General features: G+C 40.2%; 1 protein-coding gene and 1 long non-coding RNA gene across 7 annotated transcripts in view; one reads left to right on the forward strand and one right to left on the reverse strand.

The window, feature by feature from the left end:
* The window catches only part of ARID5B (AT-rich interaction domain 5B), a 330,077-nt gene that overhangs the window by 247,299 nt on the left and 61,994 nt on the right, over positions 1–20,784 (forward strand). For 4 of the 5 annotated variants that reach the window (XR_010909490.1, XM_067465662.1, XM_067465661.1 and 1 more), the window contains one exon: positions 16,125–16,237. Coding sequence is in view for 4 of the 5 variants with exons in the window: in XM_067465662.1 (XP_067321763.1) it covers positions 16,125–16,237 (113 nt within the window). In the remaining variant the exon portion in view is untranslated. Of the gene's footprint in view, positions 1–10,017; positions 10,123–16,124; positions 16,238–20,784 lie in introns of those variants that run through there. The other variant, XM_067465663.1, reaches the window with a different exon arrangement.
* LOC137096492 (uncharacterized) overlaps positions 16,879–20,784 on the reverse strand; it is a 94,738-nt gene continuing 90,832 nt past the window's right edge. For both annotated transcript variants that reach the window (XR_010909491.1, XR_010909492.1), the window contains exon 3: positions 16,879–18,182. This is a non-coding gene — a long non-coding RNA (uncharacterized lncRNA). The remainder of the gene's footprint in view (positions 18,183–20,784) is intronic.

The raw sequence follows: 20,784 nt of genomic DNA on the forward strand, positions 1-20,784 counted from the left end.
ACATTCCATTCTCATTAAAACCCTTGGCTACGGCACCGACTTTTTGACAAAATGCCCAGGTAGCTAGTTGGACTTCAATTATGCTAATACCACCTTTTAGCACTCTGTCTGTAACAACATGTCTTCATGTCAGTCAAAATACACATTTTAAATATATATATAGAAAAACCTGTGTTATGACAAGGACTCAGTAGATAGTAATAAGAAATATTTCAGAGTGTAACATGAACTTTCCAACCCAAGTAATGCTATACCTAGATGGCAGTTGCTACCCATAGCCCTTTTATGTATATATAGAACTGTTGCCATGGCCAAAAATCAGTATGGTATCTCAAGGCAGTATTGCATGCATTGATGTCTTTCTATAACTTGAGTAGATTTGCATGAAAGGTAATATACAGTGTTTTAGAAACAAAGTGGTGAACTGGAATGACTCTGATTCATTCTTTGTCTTTGCAGTGAATTCACACTGCAGACCACCCCAGACAGCTTTTCCCACAAGATTTTATTATATATATATATTTTAGAACAACATGGCACGCCATGTCTATGAAACAGGAGTAATTTTTCTAGATGCTTTTAGTAAATTAAAACAAAGGTTGTTTATTTTTATTTCTGGAAATGCATGAAAAAATTATGCAATATCCCTAAATTTAGGAGGCATCAAGACTGTAGAGTTAAGGCAGTTCGATACCACTTTAAATGTCATGGCTCAATGCTATGGAATTGTGCTGGTGCCTCACCAAACTGTAAATCCCAGGATTCTGTAACATTGAGCCATAACAGTTAAAGTGGTGTCAAAGTACATAAAGTCTACAATGTAGATGCACCCTTAGTTACAGAAATCCCTAATGCTGACTTTGAATGCATGCAAGTCTATTTACTTGCCCAAATCTATATAAATAAAAATGTAATGTTCGTTTGTGGGATTAACAGAACTCAAAAAACCAGTGGGCCAATTGACACCAAATTTGGACAGCATAGACTTAACATTCCAATGTATGTCCTTCACTCAAAAAGTTTTTGATTTTGTCATTTGGGAGTTGTAGTTGCTGGGATTTATAGTTCACCTACAATCAAAGAGCATTCTGAATCCCACAAACGACAGAATTGGGGCAAATTTCCCACACAGAACCCCCATGACCAACAGAAAATACTTAAGTCCATCCAGTCCAACTCCCTTCACTAGGGGAAGAAAATGTAATCAGAGCCCTCCTGACAAAGAGCCATCTAGCCATAGATATAGATAGATATATATGATTCAGAGAGATATAGTATCATAGATTTGAAAGGGACCCCTAAGGAAGGACAATTATATGTTGCATATTCCAGAGTGGGCAAACCAGACACTCTCCACATCAACACTGACAAAGAAACAGCAAGAAATACACACACACACACAAAATACATATACACAGACTGGGCCACAGCAACATGTGGCAGGGGATGGCTAGTCATTAATAGAATTCAAGAGATTTTAATACAATGTGTAGGCAATAGAAATATCAAAGCATCAGCCTTGGCTGACCAAACTTTTTTCTGTCTCAGCAATCTGATGCCAAATAATAAAGATGGAATGAGCTGTTTCCTTTAAACAGTGATGCCTCCTATATAATAGCACAAGGCACTGTTTTTCAGCTTAACAGTGTGAGTTTTTATATTGCTGCCACTCATTTCTAACACAGGAAATCAATGTCCCATTCTTTTCTCTTTTTTCAACATAAAAGAATTTATCTTGGGAATTCAAAGCCATGAATAGTGTTAAGTCTTTTCTTTTAAACTGGAAAAAGTAGTTAAACTCAGATTGTCAGCAAGGGCTTGTGTGATTCCTGATATTTCCAGACTTTCCATTTCACACCATTTCACCTCACTTGAAATATCAGAGTACTTTAACACCAGGAAACAGTTAAGTGGAAAAATAATCATTTTGCTATTGTATTAAAAGCAATTTGCTTTGCCAATAATTAGCCAAATTTCCTCTTTTGTAAGTATCACACTTATTTTGAAACAACCCATTTTTCCTCACCTTGGATTCATGTTTGATTTGGGTTATTGCTGTTTCCACAAAATCATTAGCGTTGGAAAGATGAGGATTAGGAACATAACAGGAAGCATAAGAGAGCTATGAAAAATACATGGATTGTGTAATTATGTGACTTTATTTATCTACTCGCTCATGCCAATTGGATCTGTCATTGTGGTTTACAGCTGGAATGGCTGAATAATATATTAAGGTGTGCTCTGTCTCCCTCTGTGTGTGTGTGTGTATGCAGTCAAACAATTTCAGTATAGGTAAGTCCTGTTTTGCAACATATAAACCCATAATACCCCAAGAAAGAGATACTCTTTTACGTGGGAGGCAGGAGATGAATTCACTGAATTCATCCTGGCACAATTTGTTGTTGTTTTTTTCAGGTGATCTAGAAACAAGAATGTAAATATGGATAATCAATGTATATTTGCATATATGGTGGCCTGCTATTTCAAATGAACATTTATCTCATATCTGCTTAACATAGTTTAATGTGTTGAGTCTGATGGAGTATAAAGCCACATATGGGTTATCTCGCATTTTATCAAGTTTTATAGGTACTTACTTGATTTTGCAGCAATAAGGCAGATAAAATATTTGCTTTCACACTGGACAACATATCTTATTTTCGTATAACACAATCCAACAAAAAAAATGATGTCTTCATTTTTAGTCCTGTTATTGGGGTTATTTGGTGTGTTGATTCAGAAAATTGCATTGGATAGACCACATTAGCTCAAGTTTCTTAGATATGGTGATAGTGATTTTATATGGATGAACAGGTGAAGGCTAGAGCTGATAGGGGGATCTTGTGCCATTTTTTGAATCAGCGGGCCAAACATACCCAGAAACATTTGAGGCACCAAAATGTGTGTTGGCCAGTGTAATTGTTGGCCTGAATCAGATGTGAACACAGTAGTAGTTTATCAACTTGGGAGCAAGCAATAGGTTTGTTTTGTTCCTTCTCTTACATTCTTAGACCATGGTTTTCCAGTTTGCATATCAGGTATGAGACTTTGTGACAGGAGGTAGGATGGAAAGGGTTGTTCTGAAAACATGGCTGCTTCTTGAATTGATAGACCATGGTTTGTTGTAGAAGTTCTTCAACTGTCTCAGACCTAAGGCAAATGGTTTCTGTACAGATCGTGCCAAGAAAACTCCATGATAAATTGTGTTAGGGTTGCTGTAAGTCAGAAACAACCTTATGACACACAACAACACCTTGCAAGAAAACTGTGCAGGAGTTATTTGTCTATAGTGTCTGGGAGTTTTGCAATATTGCAGTCACTCTTCCCGCATGGGCAGTTTCAGGTACCTACCTCCTTTTAGCTGATTTGCTTCTGCTGTCCAGAAATTGTTTTTGGCACATGATTTTGTTCAAGAACAACAAAAAGAATAGAAGGATGTAGAGCTTGTTATTACAGCATATAAAGTTAAGCCAAGAAGCCAACTTGACCAGATTCTATACAAAACTACATTGCTGCTTCTACTCTTAGGAAGAATGAGGCCACCCACCACCTCAGGCAAAAACAGATTTGGGGCATTTTGAAATGACAATTGTTACTTGTTGAATTAGTTTGGTCATGTTTTATTGCTGGGGGTTGTTTGTGGGATTTTATGCTCAAATTTAACTTGATTGGTTTTTGTTCATATTGAGTTGGGTAAATGGGAGACTTAGGTCCTCATCACATGAGACTGCTGAAGCTATGGCAAATAAAAGTTGACTGTGACTGTCCTATAATTGACATTGTGCTTGATTTGTGATTGGATTGTCTCTTTTCATTGACTGGAAAAATGTGTCAATGAATCAAATATCACTGTCATTCTGTTATTTTGACACCCTCTTTCTGCTGCAAAGCAATAGATCTCTGTGCAGTTGCAACAAAATAGAGAGGAAAGAAAAATAGAAAATGCACAGTGTACCTGTGCTGAGTAAGGCAAATGCAGGTGGGAAGCAGGAATTCATATCAGCAAAGGGCTGGCATTGCACAATTTCACCAAGGTGGAGAGAGATCATAATAGGATGTTTCCGTTTACTTGAACAGTGCAGTTGTGATGAGTCAACAGGCAGGTTTGATAAAGTCCTTATTAACTCCTTCATCTGGAATCTGGAACACAAAATATTTCCAAATATCTGACCAATTGTTCAAAATCTGCTGCTTGCTAAATGTGATCTGTGGGATTACACTTTTCTGAGAAGTGGATAATGTGATCAAAATAAATGTGGTCTTTAAAAGGGTTTCTGTATGTGTTTAAAAACAGGCATGTTTAGCCTGAAGAAGAGAAGGCTGAGAGGAGATATGATAGTATAAATATGTGAGAGGAAGCCACAGGGAGGAGGGAGCAAGCTTGTTTTCTGCTTCCTTGGAGACTAGGACGCGAAACAATGGCTTCAAACTACAAGAGAGGAGATTCCATCTGAACATTAGGAAGAACTTCCTGGCTGTGAGAGCCGTTCAGCAGTGGAACTCTCTGCCCCGGAGTGTGGTGGGGGCTCCTTCTTTGGAAGCTTTTAAACAGAGGCTGGATGGCCATCTGTCAGGGGTGATTTGAATGCAATATTCCTGCTTCTTGGCAGGGGGTTGGACTGGATGGCCCATGAGGTCTCTTCCAACTCTTTGATTCTATGATTCTATGAAAGATATTTTCATTTTTCATATTCTCAGAGGGGAAATGCAAGGAAATGTAAAAATACGCTTACCCTATAAATATTCTGAATACTTTTGATTATTGTCTTCCTTTCAGAACAATCTGGGTTTTTAAAATATATATCTGTTTTTGGAAGAAGGGGGGCAATGATAATAGTGTCTTGACATCAATACTGTAAATAGCTCATTTATACGTTTTGTATTATCAGTTGTTCGCTTTTCTAGCAGAGGGAAATGTAGCACCCGGGAGCACTCCATGCTTGCACGTGCAGCGATTTAGCTAATGGAAATATCACGTTAATGCCAGACTGCCTCTTGCGAGGCAGCAAAATGCCACAGTCATCACTGATTCATGGAGATGTGTTCCCTCTAATTACACATTGATATGAATGGGATTTATAGTTACATTATGTCATATTCGACGTAATCTTAGAACATTCGAGAAGCAGCTATTTCTGTCCAAATTTTCCATTGGCTGAAGGTACTGCGGAATTCTATATGACCATTACACTATAATAAGTAATAAGAAACTAGAGAGGCAAGATAATTTGTTAATGGAGTTTGCTCTTTTCTGCTGTTTTTGGTCAATTAATTCAAACTTAAAAACAAGTAATGAAGAGGAGAGGATCTTTGTCTTTCACAGCATTGCATGTCCTCCTCTGATTCAAAAGTAACCTGTACAGTTGACCTTCAGTGTCTGCTGGAATTTAGTTCCAGGATCCCTGTGAATCCTAAAATCCATAGATACAAAAGTCCAGTTATATACTATGGTGTTGTTTATATAAAATGGCAAAATTAAGGTTTGCTTTTTTGGATTTTTAAAAATTTCTAAATATATTCTCATACACCATGTACTCCATCTTGCAGACCCTCAAAACACAGGATGTATCTACACTGTAGTATGAGTGCAGCTTGAGACCACTTTTAACTGCCATGCTTCCATGCTGTGGGCTCCTCTCACACCCCACCTTAGCAAGTAGCCATTACTCCTTTCAGGTGAACTTCAAAAATATGGATGTTAAATATACATACCATTGGTATCATGCTTTAATATTTGTACTGTGGATTTTAATATACAGGCACCCCCCCCTTTTTTTTTTTTTTGGCATGTCAGGAGTGACTTGAGAAACTGCAAGTCACTTCTGGTGTGAGAGAATTGGTCGTCTGCAAGGATGTTGCCCAGGAGACGCCCGGATGTTTTTGATGTTTTACCATCCTTGTGGGAGGCTTCTCTCACATCCCCGCATGAGGAGCTGGAGTTGATAGAGGGAGTTCATCCGCGCTCTCCCAGGATTCGAACCTGCAACCTGTCGGTCTTCAGTCCTGCCGGCACAGGGGTTTAACCCACTGCGCCACCGGGGGCTCCAGTCAGTCCCTGAGTAATTAATACAAACAATTCAGGTCCCTTCTACACTGCCTTACAATTCAGATTATCAAATCGGATAATACACATTATCTGCTTTGAACAGGATTATATTAGTCTACACTGCTATATAATCCTGTTCAAAGCAGATAATCTGGATTTTATATGGCAATGTAGATGGGGAAGTGAGAGAAATCTGCCCCTTGGAAGGGAAATCCAGATTTGAAAGGGATATCATGAGGAAAAGGTGTCTCCACTGAAGCTTTTTCACCAATCCTTGTTTCTACAGCAAGCCAAATTTTGGAAAATCCAATTATCACAAGGACAGAAAGTGGGGTGACATCTTCTGAACAGGGGCACAGACGGCAAAATAAGCAACACAGGGGTATTCACCTTTTCCTATGCTATCCATAGCTTTTATATATGTGTGGGTGTGGCTGGAGTGACATTTAAAAATATCCCTGTTTTGACTTACATACAAATTCAACATAACAAACCTACAGAAGTTATCTTCTTCAGAAATTGGGGGCTGTCTGCATGTATTTTAATGGAGTTGTGTTTTATCTGGATGTTTTAACTGTGCTGTACCCCACCTCAAGCTACAAGGAGAGGCAAGTAGCAAATAAAAAACATGACACTATTTAACTTTAAAAAAAAACTGTTCCTGTTTTGGAAATGTTCTTTCCTGTTTAACAACTTTGAAAGTAGCTGTTCTACTCCAGAAACTTTGTTTTTGTGGCTGCCTCAAACAACGTTGAATTGGTCGAGACTTGAGACTTGCTTTGATTTTTTCTATATAGTATCTGTGTGTTTCAAACTGTGCTGTGACCTGTCTCAAGATCATGGGGAGAGGCGGGAAAGAAATAAAATTATTGCTATTATTGTTATTATAATCTGAATCTAAACTGCCGTATAATCCCATTCAAAGCAGACAATCCTAATTTTATAAGGCAGTGTGGAAGGGGCAGATGAAAAATTATAGCAAAACTGTGCTACAGAATGTCCTGTGGTGGAGGCTTCTTCTTTGGAAGCTTTTAAACAGAGGCTGGATGGCCATCTGTCAGGGGTGCTTTGAATGCAATTTTCCTGCTCTTGGCAGGGCGTTGGACTGGATGGCCCATGAGGTCTCTTCCAACTCTATGATTCTATGAATTTTGTGAAGGCTACCACCAACACCTTAGGTTCCAGGGTCAATGATGAGTCCAGGAGCACCCCCAGACTGCAAACCTGTGTCTTCAAGGGGATGTTTTTAGTGATAGAGCCTATTAGGAAAGGACATGGATAATTAGGGAGCAAACATCGGATTATATAGTGTTGTTGTTAAGGTCATCCTTATGAATTTTATTTATTTATTTAGAAGTTTTATATACCAGTCTTATCAACCTCCGAGGAGGGACTCAGGCCGGTTCCCTAGGCCTTAACATCCTAGGCCAAAAGGAATCCCTTTCATCCCTATCAGTTTTGCCAGAGGATGAAATTATCAGTGTCTTTGAACAGAGGGCTAGATCAGTGTTTCTCAACCTTCCTAATGCCCCTGAATACAATTCCCCATGTTGTGGTGACCCCCAACCATAACATTATTTTCATTGCTACTTTGTAACTGTAATTATGCCACTGCTATGAATCGTAAATATCTGATATGAAAGATATATTTTCATTCACTGGACCAAATTTGGCCAAATTAGGGAAGGCTGAGCGAAGGAAGATATATGCTTTTGAACTGTGGTGTTGGAGGAAAGTTCTGAGAGTGCCTTGGACCACGAGAAGATCCAACCAGTCCATTCTTCAGGGAATAAAGCCCGACTGCTCATTGGAGGGAGGGATAGTAGAGGCCAAGATGAAGTACTTTGGCCACATCATGAGAAGAAAGGAAAGCTTAGAGAAGATAATTATGTTGGGAGAAAAGGGAAGGAAGAATGAAGAGGGGCCAACAAAGGGCAAGATGGATGTATGGCATCCTTGAAGGGACTGGCTTGACTCTGAAGGAGCTGGGGGAGGTGACAGCTGAGTGGGAGCTCTGGCGTGGGCTGGTCCATGAGGTCATGAAGAGTCGGAAACGACTGAACGAATGAACAACAAACACCCAATAAACCCAAATTTGCTGGAGTTGTGGGGGAATTGATTTTGTCATTTGGGAATTGTGGTTGCTGGGATTTATAGCTCACCTACAATCAAAGAGCAGGATTGGCAGGAAAAAGGAAATGCAAAGATACAGAATGGGGGACAATGCCTGGCTTGAGAGCAGTATGTGTGAAAAAGATCTTGGAGTCCTCGTGGTTAAACATGAGCCAGCAATGTGATGTGGCGGCAAAAAAAGCCAATGGGATTTTGCCCTGCATCAATAGGAGCATAGTGTCTAAATCAGGGGTCCTCAAACTTTTTAAACAGAGGGCTGGGTCATAGTCCCTCAAACCGTTGGAGGGCCAGATTATAATTTGAAAAACACATGAATGAATTCCTATGCACACTGCACATATCTTGTTTGTAGTGCAGAAACACTTAAAACAATACAATAATTAAAATGAAGAACAATTTTAACAAATATAAACTTATTAGTATTTCAGTGGGAAGTGTGGGCCTGCTTTTGAGATAGGATTGTTGTTGTTGCTGTGTGCTTTCAAGTCATTTCAGACTTAGGTTGACACTGAGTGAGGGCCGGGTAAATGACCTTGAAGGGCCACATCCGGCCCCTGGGTTTTAGTTTGAGGACCCCTGGTCTGATCTAGGGAAGTAATGCTACCCCTCTATTCCGCTTTGGTTAGACCACATCTGGAATATTGTGTCCAATTCTGGGCACCACAATTCAAGAGAGATGTTGACAAGCTGGAATGTGTCCAGAGGAGGGCGACTAAAATGATCAAGGGTCTGGAGAACAAGCCCTATGAGGAGCGGCTTAGGGAACTGGGCATGTTTAGCCTGAAGAAGAGAAGGCTGAGAGGAGAGATGATATTATTATTATTATTATTATTATTATTAACTTTATTTGTACCCCGCTAGCATCTCCCGAAGGACTCGATGCGGCTTACACGGGCCGAAGCCTCAAAACACAATACAATAGAAAACATAACACAACAATAAACAAAGCAAATCAAAACAATTAAGCAAAATAACCACAATGACAATACATCAAGACACTATTAAAACTGGTTCGGCCAGCGCAATGGGGTACAGAGTTAAAAGTGCTGAGATGGCAGGAGGAACGTAGGATTAAGTGCGGTGTGCAGCATGGTTTTTTCCCAAGTGCGGTGTGATAGCCATGTATAAATATGTGAGAGGAAGCCACAGGGAGGAGTGAGCAAGCTTGTTTTTTGCTTCCTTGGAGACGAGGACGCGGAACAATGGCTTCAAACTACAAGAGAGGAGATTCCATCTGAACATGAGGAAGAACTTCCTGACTGTGAGAGCCGTTCAGCAGTGGAACTCTCTGCCCCGGAGTGTGGTGGAGGCTCCTTCTTTGGAAGCTTTTAAACAGAGGCTGGATGGCCATCTGTCAGGGGTGATTTGAATGCAATATTCCTGCTTCTTGGCAGGGGGTTGGACTGGATGGCCCATGAGGTCTCTTCCAACTCTTTGATTCTATGATTCTATGACCAACAGATAAATACTGTGTGTTTCTCATGGTCTTTGGCGACCTCTCTGACACTCCCGTCGCTACCCTCGCAGGGGTCCCTGACCCCCAGGTTGAGAAACACTGGGCTAGATAGTCTTGGAATTTTGGCGCGCTTTTCAGCAGCGATGGAAGCGAACGGCTGGAGCGTCTTGCCCTCATTAAGATGATGAGGGGCTGGAGTCGGCGCGCGCTCTTCTTCCCAATCTCTCTCTCTCACACACACACACACACACACACACAACGACACGCACAGCCTTCTGCTGGAGCCACTCCGCTGTGTTTACATGAGTAACGGAGCAGCTGCCAGGGGAAGGGGGGGGGGGGGAGAGGGAGGCTTGTAAAGCGCCCAGCCGAGCCTGCGAGCGCTCATTCCGCCAAAGACGGGACTGGCAGGCGCTAGCGACCGTCCCAGGGATGGAGGAGTAAGCCGCCGCCCAAGAGCCAGGCAGATGAGCCGCCCCTGGGATGGGTAATAGGGCCCTCCGGCTTTGACTTGGGGTGGGAGCCCAGCCGGGCAGTGTTGGGTCTTGATTGACATGTGGGCACCAAGGGGCTCAGTTCCTCCCTCGAGAAGTCGGAGGACTTGAGCTTTCTTCCAGGCGGTCTGGGCTTGTTGTTCCGGCTTCGTCCAATGTTGTTGTTGTTCATTCATTCAGTCATCTCCGACTCTTCGTGACCTCATGGACCAGCCCACGCCAGAGCTCCCTGTCGGCCGTCACCACCCCCAGCTCCTTCAAGGTCAGTCCAGTCACTTCAAGGATGCCATCCATCCATCTTGCCCTTGGTCGGCCCCTCTTCCTTTTACCTTCCACTTTCCCCAGCATCATTGTCTTCTCTAGGCTTTGCTGTCTCCTCATGATGTGGCCAAAGTACTTCAACTTTGTCTCTACTATCCTTCCCTCCAATGAGCAGTCGGGCTTTATTTCCTGGAGGATGGACTGGTTGGATCTTCTCACAGTCCAAGGCACTCTCAGCACTTTCCTCCAACACCACAGCTCAAAAGCATCAATCTTCCTTTGCTCAGCCTTCCCTAAGGTCCAGCTCTCACATCCGTAGGTGACTACAGGGAATACCATGGCTTTGACTAGGCGGATCTTTGTTGCCAGTCTGATGTCTCTACTCTTTACTATTTTATCGAGATTGGTCCTTGCTCTCCTCCCAAGAAGTAAGCATCTCCTGATTTCCTGGCTACAGTCTGCATCTGCAGTAATCTTTGCGCCTAGAAATACAAAGTCTGTCACGGCCTCCACATTTTCTCCCTCTATTTTCCAGTTGTCAATCATTCTTGTTGCCATAATCTTGGTTTTTTTTGATGTTTAGCTGCAACCCAGCTTTTGCGCTTTCTTCTTTCACCTTGATTAGAAGGCTCCTCGGCTCCTCCTCGCTTTCGGCCATCAGAGTGGTGTCATCTGCATATCTGAGGTTGTTAATGTTTCTTCCAGCAATTTTCACCCCAGCTTTGCATTCCTCAAGCCCCGCACATCGCATGATGTGTTCTGCATACAAGTTAAAAAGGTTGGGTGAGAGGATGCAGCCTTGCCGGACGCCTTTCCCAATCTTGAACCAGTCTGTTGTTCCGTGGTCAGTTCTGACTGTTGCTACTTGGTCCTTGTACAGATTCCTCAGGAGAGAGACAAGGTGGCTTGGTATGCCCATCCCACCAAGAACTTGCCACAATTTATTATGATCCACACAGTCAAAGTCTTTAGAGTAGTCAATGAAGCAGAAGTAGATGTTTTTCTGAAACTCCCTGCCTTTCTCCATTATCCAGTGGATATTGGCAATCTGGTCTCTCGTTCCTCTGCCTTTTCTAAACCCAGCTTGAACATCTGGCAACTCTCGCTCCATGTATTGCTGGAGTCTTCCTTGCAGGATCTTGAGCATTACCTTACTGGCATGAGAAATAAGGGCCACTGTACGGAATGATCCAATGATCGCCACCTAATTAACATGTCCTGAAATCGCTTGTGTGACCAATGGAAGACTAGGAAACCATTCCAAGGCGGCCCAGAGGTTTTGTGGTGTTTGGAGAGCTCTGGCATCATCATCATCATCATCATCATCATCACTAGTGCTTCAGGGTGCCCCCAAAATCTCCATAGACAGGGGAAACTAGCAATCTCATATTTTCTATTTATATTTTACTAGCCGTCCCCTGCCACGCGTTGCTGTGGCTCAGTCTGGTGATCTGGAAAATAAAGTAATGAGAAAGTGTTGGTTTCTAATATATGTAATGTCTTTATGCTTGTGGGTAAACAGTATTTCTTGTTGTTTCTTTGTCAATGTTGATGTGGAGATTGTCTGGTTTGCCTACTCTGGAATATGCAACATATCATTGTCCTTCTTTAGGGGTCCCTTTCAAATCTTTGATACTGCATCTGTCATATACATATATGTGTGTGTCTGAATGGCTGGACGGCCCTTTGTCGGGAGGGCTTTGATTATGTTTTCTTGCCCTGGTGAAAGGAGTTGGACTGGATGGCTTTGGAAGCTTTTAAACAGAGGCTGGATGGCCATCTGTCGGGGGTGATTTGAATGCAATATTCCTGCTTCTTGGCAGAATGGGGTTGGACTGGATGGCCCATGAGGTCTCTTCCAACTCTTAGATTCTATGATTTCTCAACCTGGGAAGTCAAGGCCGCGGGGAGGGGGGGTCACCAGAGGGGTGTCAGAAGGGTCACCAAAGACCAGAAAACACAGTATTTTCTGTTGGTCATGAGGGTTCTGTTTGGGATATTCGGCCCAATTCCATCATTGGTGGGGTTCGGAATTGTCTTTGATTGTAGGTGAACTATACATCCTAGTAACTACAACTCCCAAATGTCTGTGTGTGTGTGAGAGAGAGAATCATATGTATATCTATCTATATTTATGACTGGATGGCTCTTTGTCAGGAGGGCTCTAATTACATTTTCTTGCCCTGGTGAAGAGAGTTGGACTGCATGGCCTTAAGTATTTTCTGTTGGTCATGGGGGTTCTGTGTGGGAAATTTGCCCCATTAGTGGGATTCAGAAATCTCTTTGATTGTAAGTGAACTATAAATCCAAATAACTACAAATCCCAAATGTCAAGGCCTATTGGGTTGTTGTAGGTTTTTCGGGCTATATGGCCATGTTCTAGAGGCATTTTCTCCTGACATTTCACCTGCATCTATGGCAAGCATCCTCAGAGGTAGTGAGGTCTGTTGGAACTAGGAAAAAGGGTTTATATATCTGTGGAATGACCAGGGTGAGACAAAGGACTCTTGTCTGCTGGAGCTAGGTGTGAATGTTTCAACTGATTAGCATACAATGACCTGACTGCGCCTGGAGCAAACTTTTGTTGAGAGGTAATTAGATGTCCCTGCCTGCTTCCTCTCTGTTGTTGCGCTGTTGCAATTTTAGAGTTTTTTTAATACTGATAGCCAGATTTTGTTCATTTTCAGTATTTCTTGTTGTTTCTTTGTCAGTGTTGATGTGGAGATTGTCTGGTTTGCCTACTCTGGAATATGCAACATATCATAGTCCTTCTTTAGAGGTCCCTTTCAAATCTATAGTGCTATATCTCTGTGTGTGTGAATCATATCTATCTATATCTATGGTTGGATGGCTCTTTGTCAGGAGGGCTCTGATTACATTTTCTTGCCCTGGTGAAGAGAGTTAAGTATTTTCTGTTGGTCATGGGAGTTCTGTGTAGGAAATTTGCCCCAATTCTGTCATTAGTGGGATTCAGAATTCTCTTTGATTGTAAGTGAACTATAAATCCCAGTAACTACAAATCCCAAATGTCAAGGTCTATTTTCCCCAAACTTCATCTGTGTTCATATTTGGGCATATGGAATATTTGTGCCAGGTTTGGTCCAGATCCATTATTGTTTGAGTCCACAGTGCTCTCTGGATGTAGGTGAACTACAACTCCCACACTCAAGGTCAATGCCCATCAAGCCCTTCTAGTGTTTTTTGTTGGTCAGGGGACACCTATGTGCCACGTTTGGTTCAATACCATCATTGGTGGAGTTCAGAATGCTCTTTGATGATAGGTGAACTATAAATCCCAGCAATTACAACTCCCAAATGACAAATCATAATTTTTGAGTGATGGTCACTCCTTGTGCTGTGAGATGTCTTGTTGTCAAATTTGGTGTGATTTTGTTCTTTGGTCCTTTTGTTTTTAAGGTCCTCATTATGCACAAAGCATTTTTATTTATATAGATTATTATAGTGTGATGAATATTTTGTAAATAAAGGGACACTGAGCTACACTATCCCATTTTCCCTGTGCATGGAGACTTTTGGGACACCCTGTAGCATGACTATTACTGTTATTATGTGTGGTGTTTGTAGAGCTCTGGCATCATATTATTATTACTATTACTACTACTACTACTATTACTCCTGCAGGGTGTCCCGAAAGTCTCCATATATTGGGGAAACTAACAAACTCATTTTATATTAATATATTCATGTTTATATTTATAATATATTTTATTTTATGTGTACATGTCTGTATGTGTATATATAAGTGTGTGTGTTTTCTAAATAAAAGTACATTGAGCTATAATTTCCCATTTTCCCTGCACACCCTGTACCACTACTATTACTGTTACTATGTGTGGTGTTTGTAGAGCTCTGGCATCATATTACTACTACTACTACTACTACTCCTTCAGGGTCTCCCAAAAGTCTCCATACATAGGGGAGACTAATGAACTCATTTTAATATATTTGTATTTATATTTATAAAATATTTATATTTTATTTTATTATATGTGTGTGTGTATGTGTGTGCGTGTATATATATATGTGTGTGTGTGTGTGTCTAGCTATAGATATAATATATCTTTTGTAAATCATGGTACATTGAGCTAAAATTCCCCATTTTCCCTATAGTATATAGTGTGATATAGTTTTTTAAACATTGTGTTCTTTAAATATTATGTAAATGCTATTTTAGATTGTAAGTCACTCAGAGCACCTTGGTGGAGAGCGACTAATTAAGAAATAAAGTGAAGTGAAGTGAAATACATTACAACTGTATCCTCGGTTCACTTCTGATACGATAGATAGAGATAGAGATAGAGAAAGATATATAGTATGTATATGAGTTTGTTAATTATCCCTATGTATAAAGACTTTTGGGACGCATAACAATAGTAATTGTTATGTGTGGTATTGGTAGAGCTCTTGCATCAAATTATTATTATTATTATTATTATTATTATTATTTAAACAGCAGTGTCCCAAAAGTCTCCATACATAGGGATAATTAACAAACTCACATACTATATATATATATATATATATATATATATCGTATCAGAAGTGAACCGAGGGTACAATTGTAACGTATTTAAAGAACACAATATTTAAAAAACGATATCACACTATATACTTTTACTATATATATATATATATATAGAGGGAGAGAGAGAGAGAATGTTTACATTGCAATGAATATTTTGTAAATAAAGGTACATATTTCCCTTTTTCCCTATATATGGTGACTTTTAGGATACCCAGTACTACTACTACTACTAATACTACTACTATTTGTTGTTGTTATTATTATTATTATTATTATTATTATTGGTCCCCACAGTAATGACAACCATGGGTACTTGTTCACTTACTTCACAGCAAGTTGTCTGTACAAGAGCCGCAACTTAAGGATTATTTATCATTTTTATATGGTTGTGGTTTTCTTTGGCTGAGAACAGAGAAGTCATTTCTAACACCGAGTAAAAGACAGCGATTTCTCACAGTCAGCACTGCTGTGTTTCATGTTGCTCTAAAATGACAGCTAAGTTTGAGTTTTCCTCGGATGACCCACATACACCATTTTGCCACAGAGAGCTTGATTTTTAGTGTGTGGTCTCTGAGCTTGTTCGCAAAACAAAAACCTTATGAAGGATTGCATTGCCTTCACCACATCTGTTTTGTAATGTGAGGGTTTTGTTTGGATTTGTTTATGTCTTAAATCGTGGACTGTACAATACAAAAGTAGCCATCAGTTGCTTTCCTCCATGTGATATCTAGTAAGGATGGCTTTTGCAACATAGAACATCTTTGACGCAAGTCAGTGTTGCCTAACCAAATACTTTATACTTTGAGGAAGTGGCCGGAAGAAAGGATCCAATTTTATGCTCACATTGTGTTCAGAATGGTATCTGTGTGTTTGTGTATGTGTAATGTTAGCAACCTACTATTTTTAGTATTTGTTTAGTAACTGAAAAAAAATCTGCTTTCTCAGTATTCTCTTAGATCCTTGTTAGATGGAAATAGCAATATATGAGTTTTGAGTGCTGGGTGGGAATATAACGTCAAAATGTGTGACCTAGAAATAGAAGAGCTACTAGGGATGACAACATTATTTACTGCAGGGAAGATGTTCTCTCTTTTCATAGGCTTGGTTTCAGAGGACCACTCAACCATTGAGGTTTGTTATCCCTTTCAGTCAGAGATTGTGCTGAAATTGTTGTGTGTTTGTTTTCAGCGCCAAATCTTAAAGGCAGACCACGTAAGAAGAAGCCATGCTCACAGCGAAGAGATTCACTCAATGGTATTAAAGATTCCCATAACAATTGTGAAGGCAAAGCTGTTGCCAAGGTAAGCTACTTTATAATTTTGATCAAACTTCATTTTAAATACAGTTTGCCTTTGTTTTTCAGCACAGCATTTCAAAGTAGAGTTGACTCTGTAAAGAAATAAATACAGATAGCAGTAAACTGTTGCTGTTCTGGATGGCTATTTGTCCCACATCCTTCCCTTTAAAATGTATTTTAGACTGCTTTGGTGTAAAGTATTAATCACACAACCAGTCAATTGATTATTATAAGCCTTCTGGCAAAATAATATTGGTTGAAAACTTTATGTGAGAGTTGTACCTATATTTTGTATATTGAGTTCCTTCCAATACTTATGCATATCCATACAAGGAATCCAAAAGTCATATGCATATTTCATCATTTCATATTCTCAGTATTACGACGAGGTAAACTAGAGTGAGAAATAGCAACTTGCTATCCATTGAGTGTCACGGTGGGAAAATAATTTGTACCTGCGCCTTCCCTATCCTAGCAGTCTGAAATCCTAGCCCAGTATGCCATGTTAAAAAAAAACATGATCAAAGCTCAACTCACTTGTCTTCCAGATACATTTTGAAAATAACCGTGTATGAAATGTGAACTTGTTTTTTTGAGTAGTGACTTATAACACATGCAGAGATAATGATATATTGAACAGTTTTTATTTTTTTATTAAATTTTTATTGTGCATTTCAGTAATTTATACAGCGAAAGAGAAATAACAGTAATGATAGAACTATCCGACGTATGAAAAAAATATATAGAAGAAGCCACACTTGCATGATCATAGAGATTTTATAAAACTTCTATCAAGAAGTCAATCTCTCAGAGGACACTGGGAAGTCAATTGTTCTTTTTTTCATTTGTTTTTGTTTTTTTCTCTCTCTTTTTTCTCTTTTCTTTTCTCTTTCTTTCTTTTCTCCTTTTCTTCATCCGCCACTATTTCCTTTTTTCTGCCTTTCTGCTTTACTGCAATGATATGTGCTCACTTTAACAGTTTTTATTTATTTATAAGATAGAAGTTCAATGTCGTACATCATGTTTTGGACCAAATCTTTGAAACACATGCCCTTAAGTTCAAACAATCTATGACTCCCAGATTACTTAGGTCTCAGTCATAAGCACATGTTTCTCACTTGATGAACCATCAAGTGATGACTTGTGTTTACAAATGAGCCATCATAAATTCTTCAGATGTAATTTTCACATCACTTCCATTCACCTCAATAATGCTTTTCAACAGTAAGAGGCACACGATACCTTGTGATGACTATTATGAATGGTGTGCAGAGTATAACTAGCTTCCCCCACTTTGGTTGTATATGTTTCCAAGATTTCATAGAATCATAGAATAATGGAGTTGGATGAACCCATGTGGGCCATGCAGGAAAAGCACAATCCAAGTATCTCTGACAAATGGCCATCCAACCTCTGTTTAGAAGTTTCCAAGGAAGGAGCTTGCAGTGGAGTTCCACTGTTGAACAGCTCATATGGTCAGGAAGTTCTTTCCAATGTTCAGGTGGTATCTTCTTTCCTGTAATTTGAACCCATTTTCCTTGTCCTAGTTTCAAGGACTTGAATTTGGTCACCATCTCCTACCTGTCACAGAGTACCATGCAATTCAGATTTCAATCCAACTGCTCCCTTGCCCCTGGGCTTTTCCAGCGAGACCCATCCCACTTAAGTGAGAGCTAGTAAAGAGGATATCTTGGAATAGTAGTCCCAAATGCCCTAAACCACATTGTCCTTTCTTGAGAGAAAAGTCAGTCAGAGCAGCAACGTGGGTACCATTGCTGGGAACTCTTTTGACAGCAGTGCCCCATCGTCTTTTGCCTGTTGTTGTTGTTGATGATGATGGTGGTGGTGATGGTGATGATGATGATTTTTTCACTCTGGTGGAAACATTCCCTAACAGAAGGACCACCTACTTCCTTCTCCAAAGGTTGTTCCAGTATTTCTCCTGTTGACTTAACAGAAATTATAGTCTTTTAAAAAAAATGTGTATAGAGTACGCTTAAGAATGCATAATAAAATTCATTTGTCCATAACCTTAATTAACACATATGTAAGTTCGTAGATTGGGAGTCAGCATAGTGCAGTGTTGTTGGACTGGGATTCAGAAAGCCCAAGTTTTACATCCCTATTCAGCCATGTGAACACACTGAATGAACTTGGGGACAAGTAACATACTCTTAGTCTCAGTAAAGGCCAATGGCAAAGCTCCTCTGAAGGAATCTTGCAGAGAAAACTCTTGTCAAAAGTTGCCTTAAGGTCGCTATAAATTGGAACAACTTGAAGGCAAACAGCGACAGCAACAACAAACCCTTGATTGTCGTTTTTCCTGTGTTTCAGTGAACCTTGATGGGGGGTGGGGGAGCCAAACCATTTAAGTCTGCCTTTTAGATCAGAATTGCTAACTTTGTTTTGGGCAGAATTGCTTTGCTTGTAAAAACTGCTTTTTCATCAGTTCTTTTCACCCCAGTGACTGGCTTGGGGACCCATTTGTTAAGCATTTATCATTCAACCTTTATGGGAGCCCTAAAACAGTGTTATTCTGTGGTGGGAAGTTTAGGAACCAGTTTTCTACCTATTTGTAGGCTTCACAGATTGCCAAAAATGTTAAAAATTAGAAACCAAGGCTAAAACTGGAAATTGTTGGAAGACCATTCCTGTTTTGGAAAAAGATGGGGGTTTGGGGGTGGAAAAACAACAGAGAGGAAACATTCAGGTACATCTAATCACCTCTCAACAAACGATTGCCCCAGGCACTGCTAGGCCATCAAATGCTAATCAAGGTGGTCAGTTGAAACATTCACATCTAGCTCTTTGCCCCACCCTGGTCATTCCACAGATATATAAACCCACTTTCCTAATCCCAACAGACCTCACTACCTCTGAGGATGCTTGCCATAGATGCATGCAAAACGTCAGGAGAGAATGCCTCTAAAACATGGCCATATAGCCCGAAAAAACCTACAACAACCCAAGATGAGGTTTGTTTGTAAATATTAGACTGAGGGGTTATGTGGCTCAGTCAATTTTAAAAAGCGAATTGCTTCTTCTGAATGCATTTACGAGAAACGTTTACATTTAGGGAAGCTTTCTGGGAGAGTTGAGGGCCACAAAAATAAGCCTCCAGGGCTGCACCTTGCCTCCTGCTAGATCATACATATTGGATAACAAGAGAAATGGCAAACTCAAAGGAGCAGGAACCTCACCAATAAAAAATCAATAGTTCAGAATATTTATTTTGTTGTCAAGATATTTTGATAATCGCTGATAATTTTGTCGAGAATTAGTCTCACTTTTGCTACCTTTTATGGTGTTTAGAATTGTGTGGGAGGAGGTGCAGCACAGGGCATTTGATATTCACAGTGGATGTCTTTAGATGATTTGAGACTTAAGGAGGTCAAGTGGCTGGGTTATATGCTATGTCATGTTCACTGTGATTAAATTATTAACATTGTCTCCTCTATGTTCCACTGATGCTCATGTTACTGGCACAAAATGATTGTAGGAGCCAAACATTAAAGTTAAAACAACGAAGAGATGTCATTAATGTTACATTGCTTCATTTTTTGCGGTCTGTTATATGCCCAATAGTTAGTTAGCTGTAATAAGATCTGCTAGTATCATGTTATAAAGAGAAGTTGGTTAAAAACCTGATTTTTGATGTTTGAAGGCTTTGTGAACTCTGTAAAATGTTATAGGACTTTCTCAGGTTTCCATTGCTATGGAGTGCATAAAAGTTCAAAGAGCCTCCCTGTGCAGATGCCCTACTTCTGGGGAACATTTCTAAACTGTTCAAAGGACAGGTTACCATCTGTCTCCCACCACTTTCCTCTGATGAACTGGGCAAGAAAAAAAGAATCATCCTCTAAGTCTAATATCCTCTGCATATAAAATAACATGCAGAAGGGCCAGTATAAACAGCCATCAAGAGAACCTTTTATTATTGGCATTTATTTATTTATCGTGTCAGGAGCAACCAGACAATTGTATTACATTTTTAACAAAACAAACAAACAAACAGACAGACAAAACACAAAGTTTGCAAGCTTGGTAGTTGATTAAATGTCCTTTGACCAGTATCTGGCCACTTGGAGTGCCTCTGGTGTTGCTGCAAGGAGGTCTTCCATTGTGCATGTAGCAGGGCTTAGGTTGCATTGTAGTAGGTGGTCTGTAGTTTGCTCTTCTCCACACTCACATGTCATGGATTCCATTTCTTAAGATTGGCTCTGCATCTCGTGGTGCCAGAGCACAGTCTGTTCAGCGCCTTCCAAGTGACCCAGTTTTCTGTGTGCCTAGGGGGAGTCTCTCATTTCATATCAGCCATTGATTGAAGTTCTGGGTTTGAACCTGCCACTTTTGGACTCTCGCTTGCTGGGGTGTTCCAGCGAGTGTCTCTGTAGATCTAAGAAAACTATTTCTTGATTTAAGTCATTGATGTGCTGGCTGATACCCAAACAAGGGATGAGCTGGAGATGTCACTGCCTTGGTCCTTTCACTATTGGCTGCTACTTCCCGGCGGATGTCAGGTGGTGCAATACCGGCTAGACAGTGTAATTT

The sequence above is a fragment of the Anolis sagrei genome, chromosome 3 (genome assembly GCF_037176765.1).
Source record: "Anolis sagrei isolate rAnoSag1 chromosome 3, rAnoSag1.mat, whole genome shotgun sequence".
Taxonomy (NCBI): Eukaryota; Metazoa; Chordata; class Lepidosauria; order Squamata; family Dactyloidae; genus Anolis; species Anolis sagrei.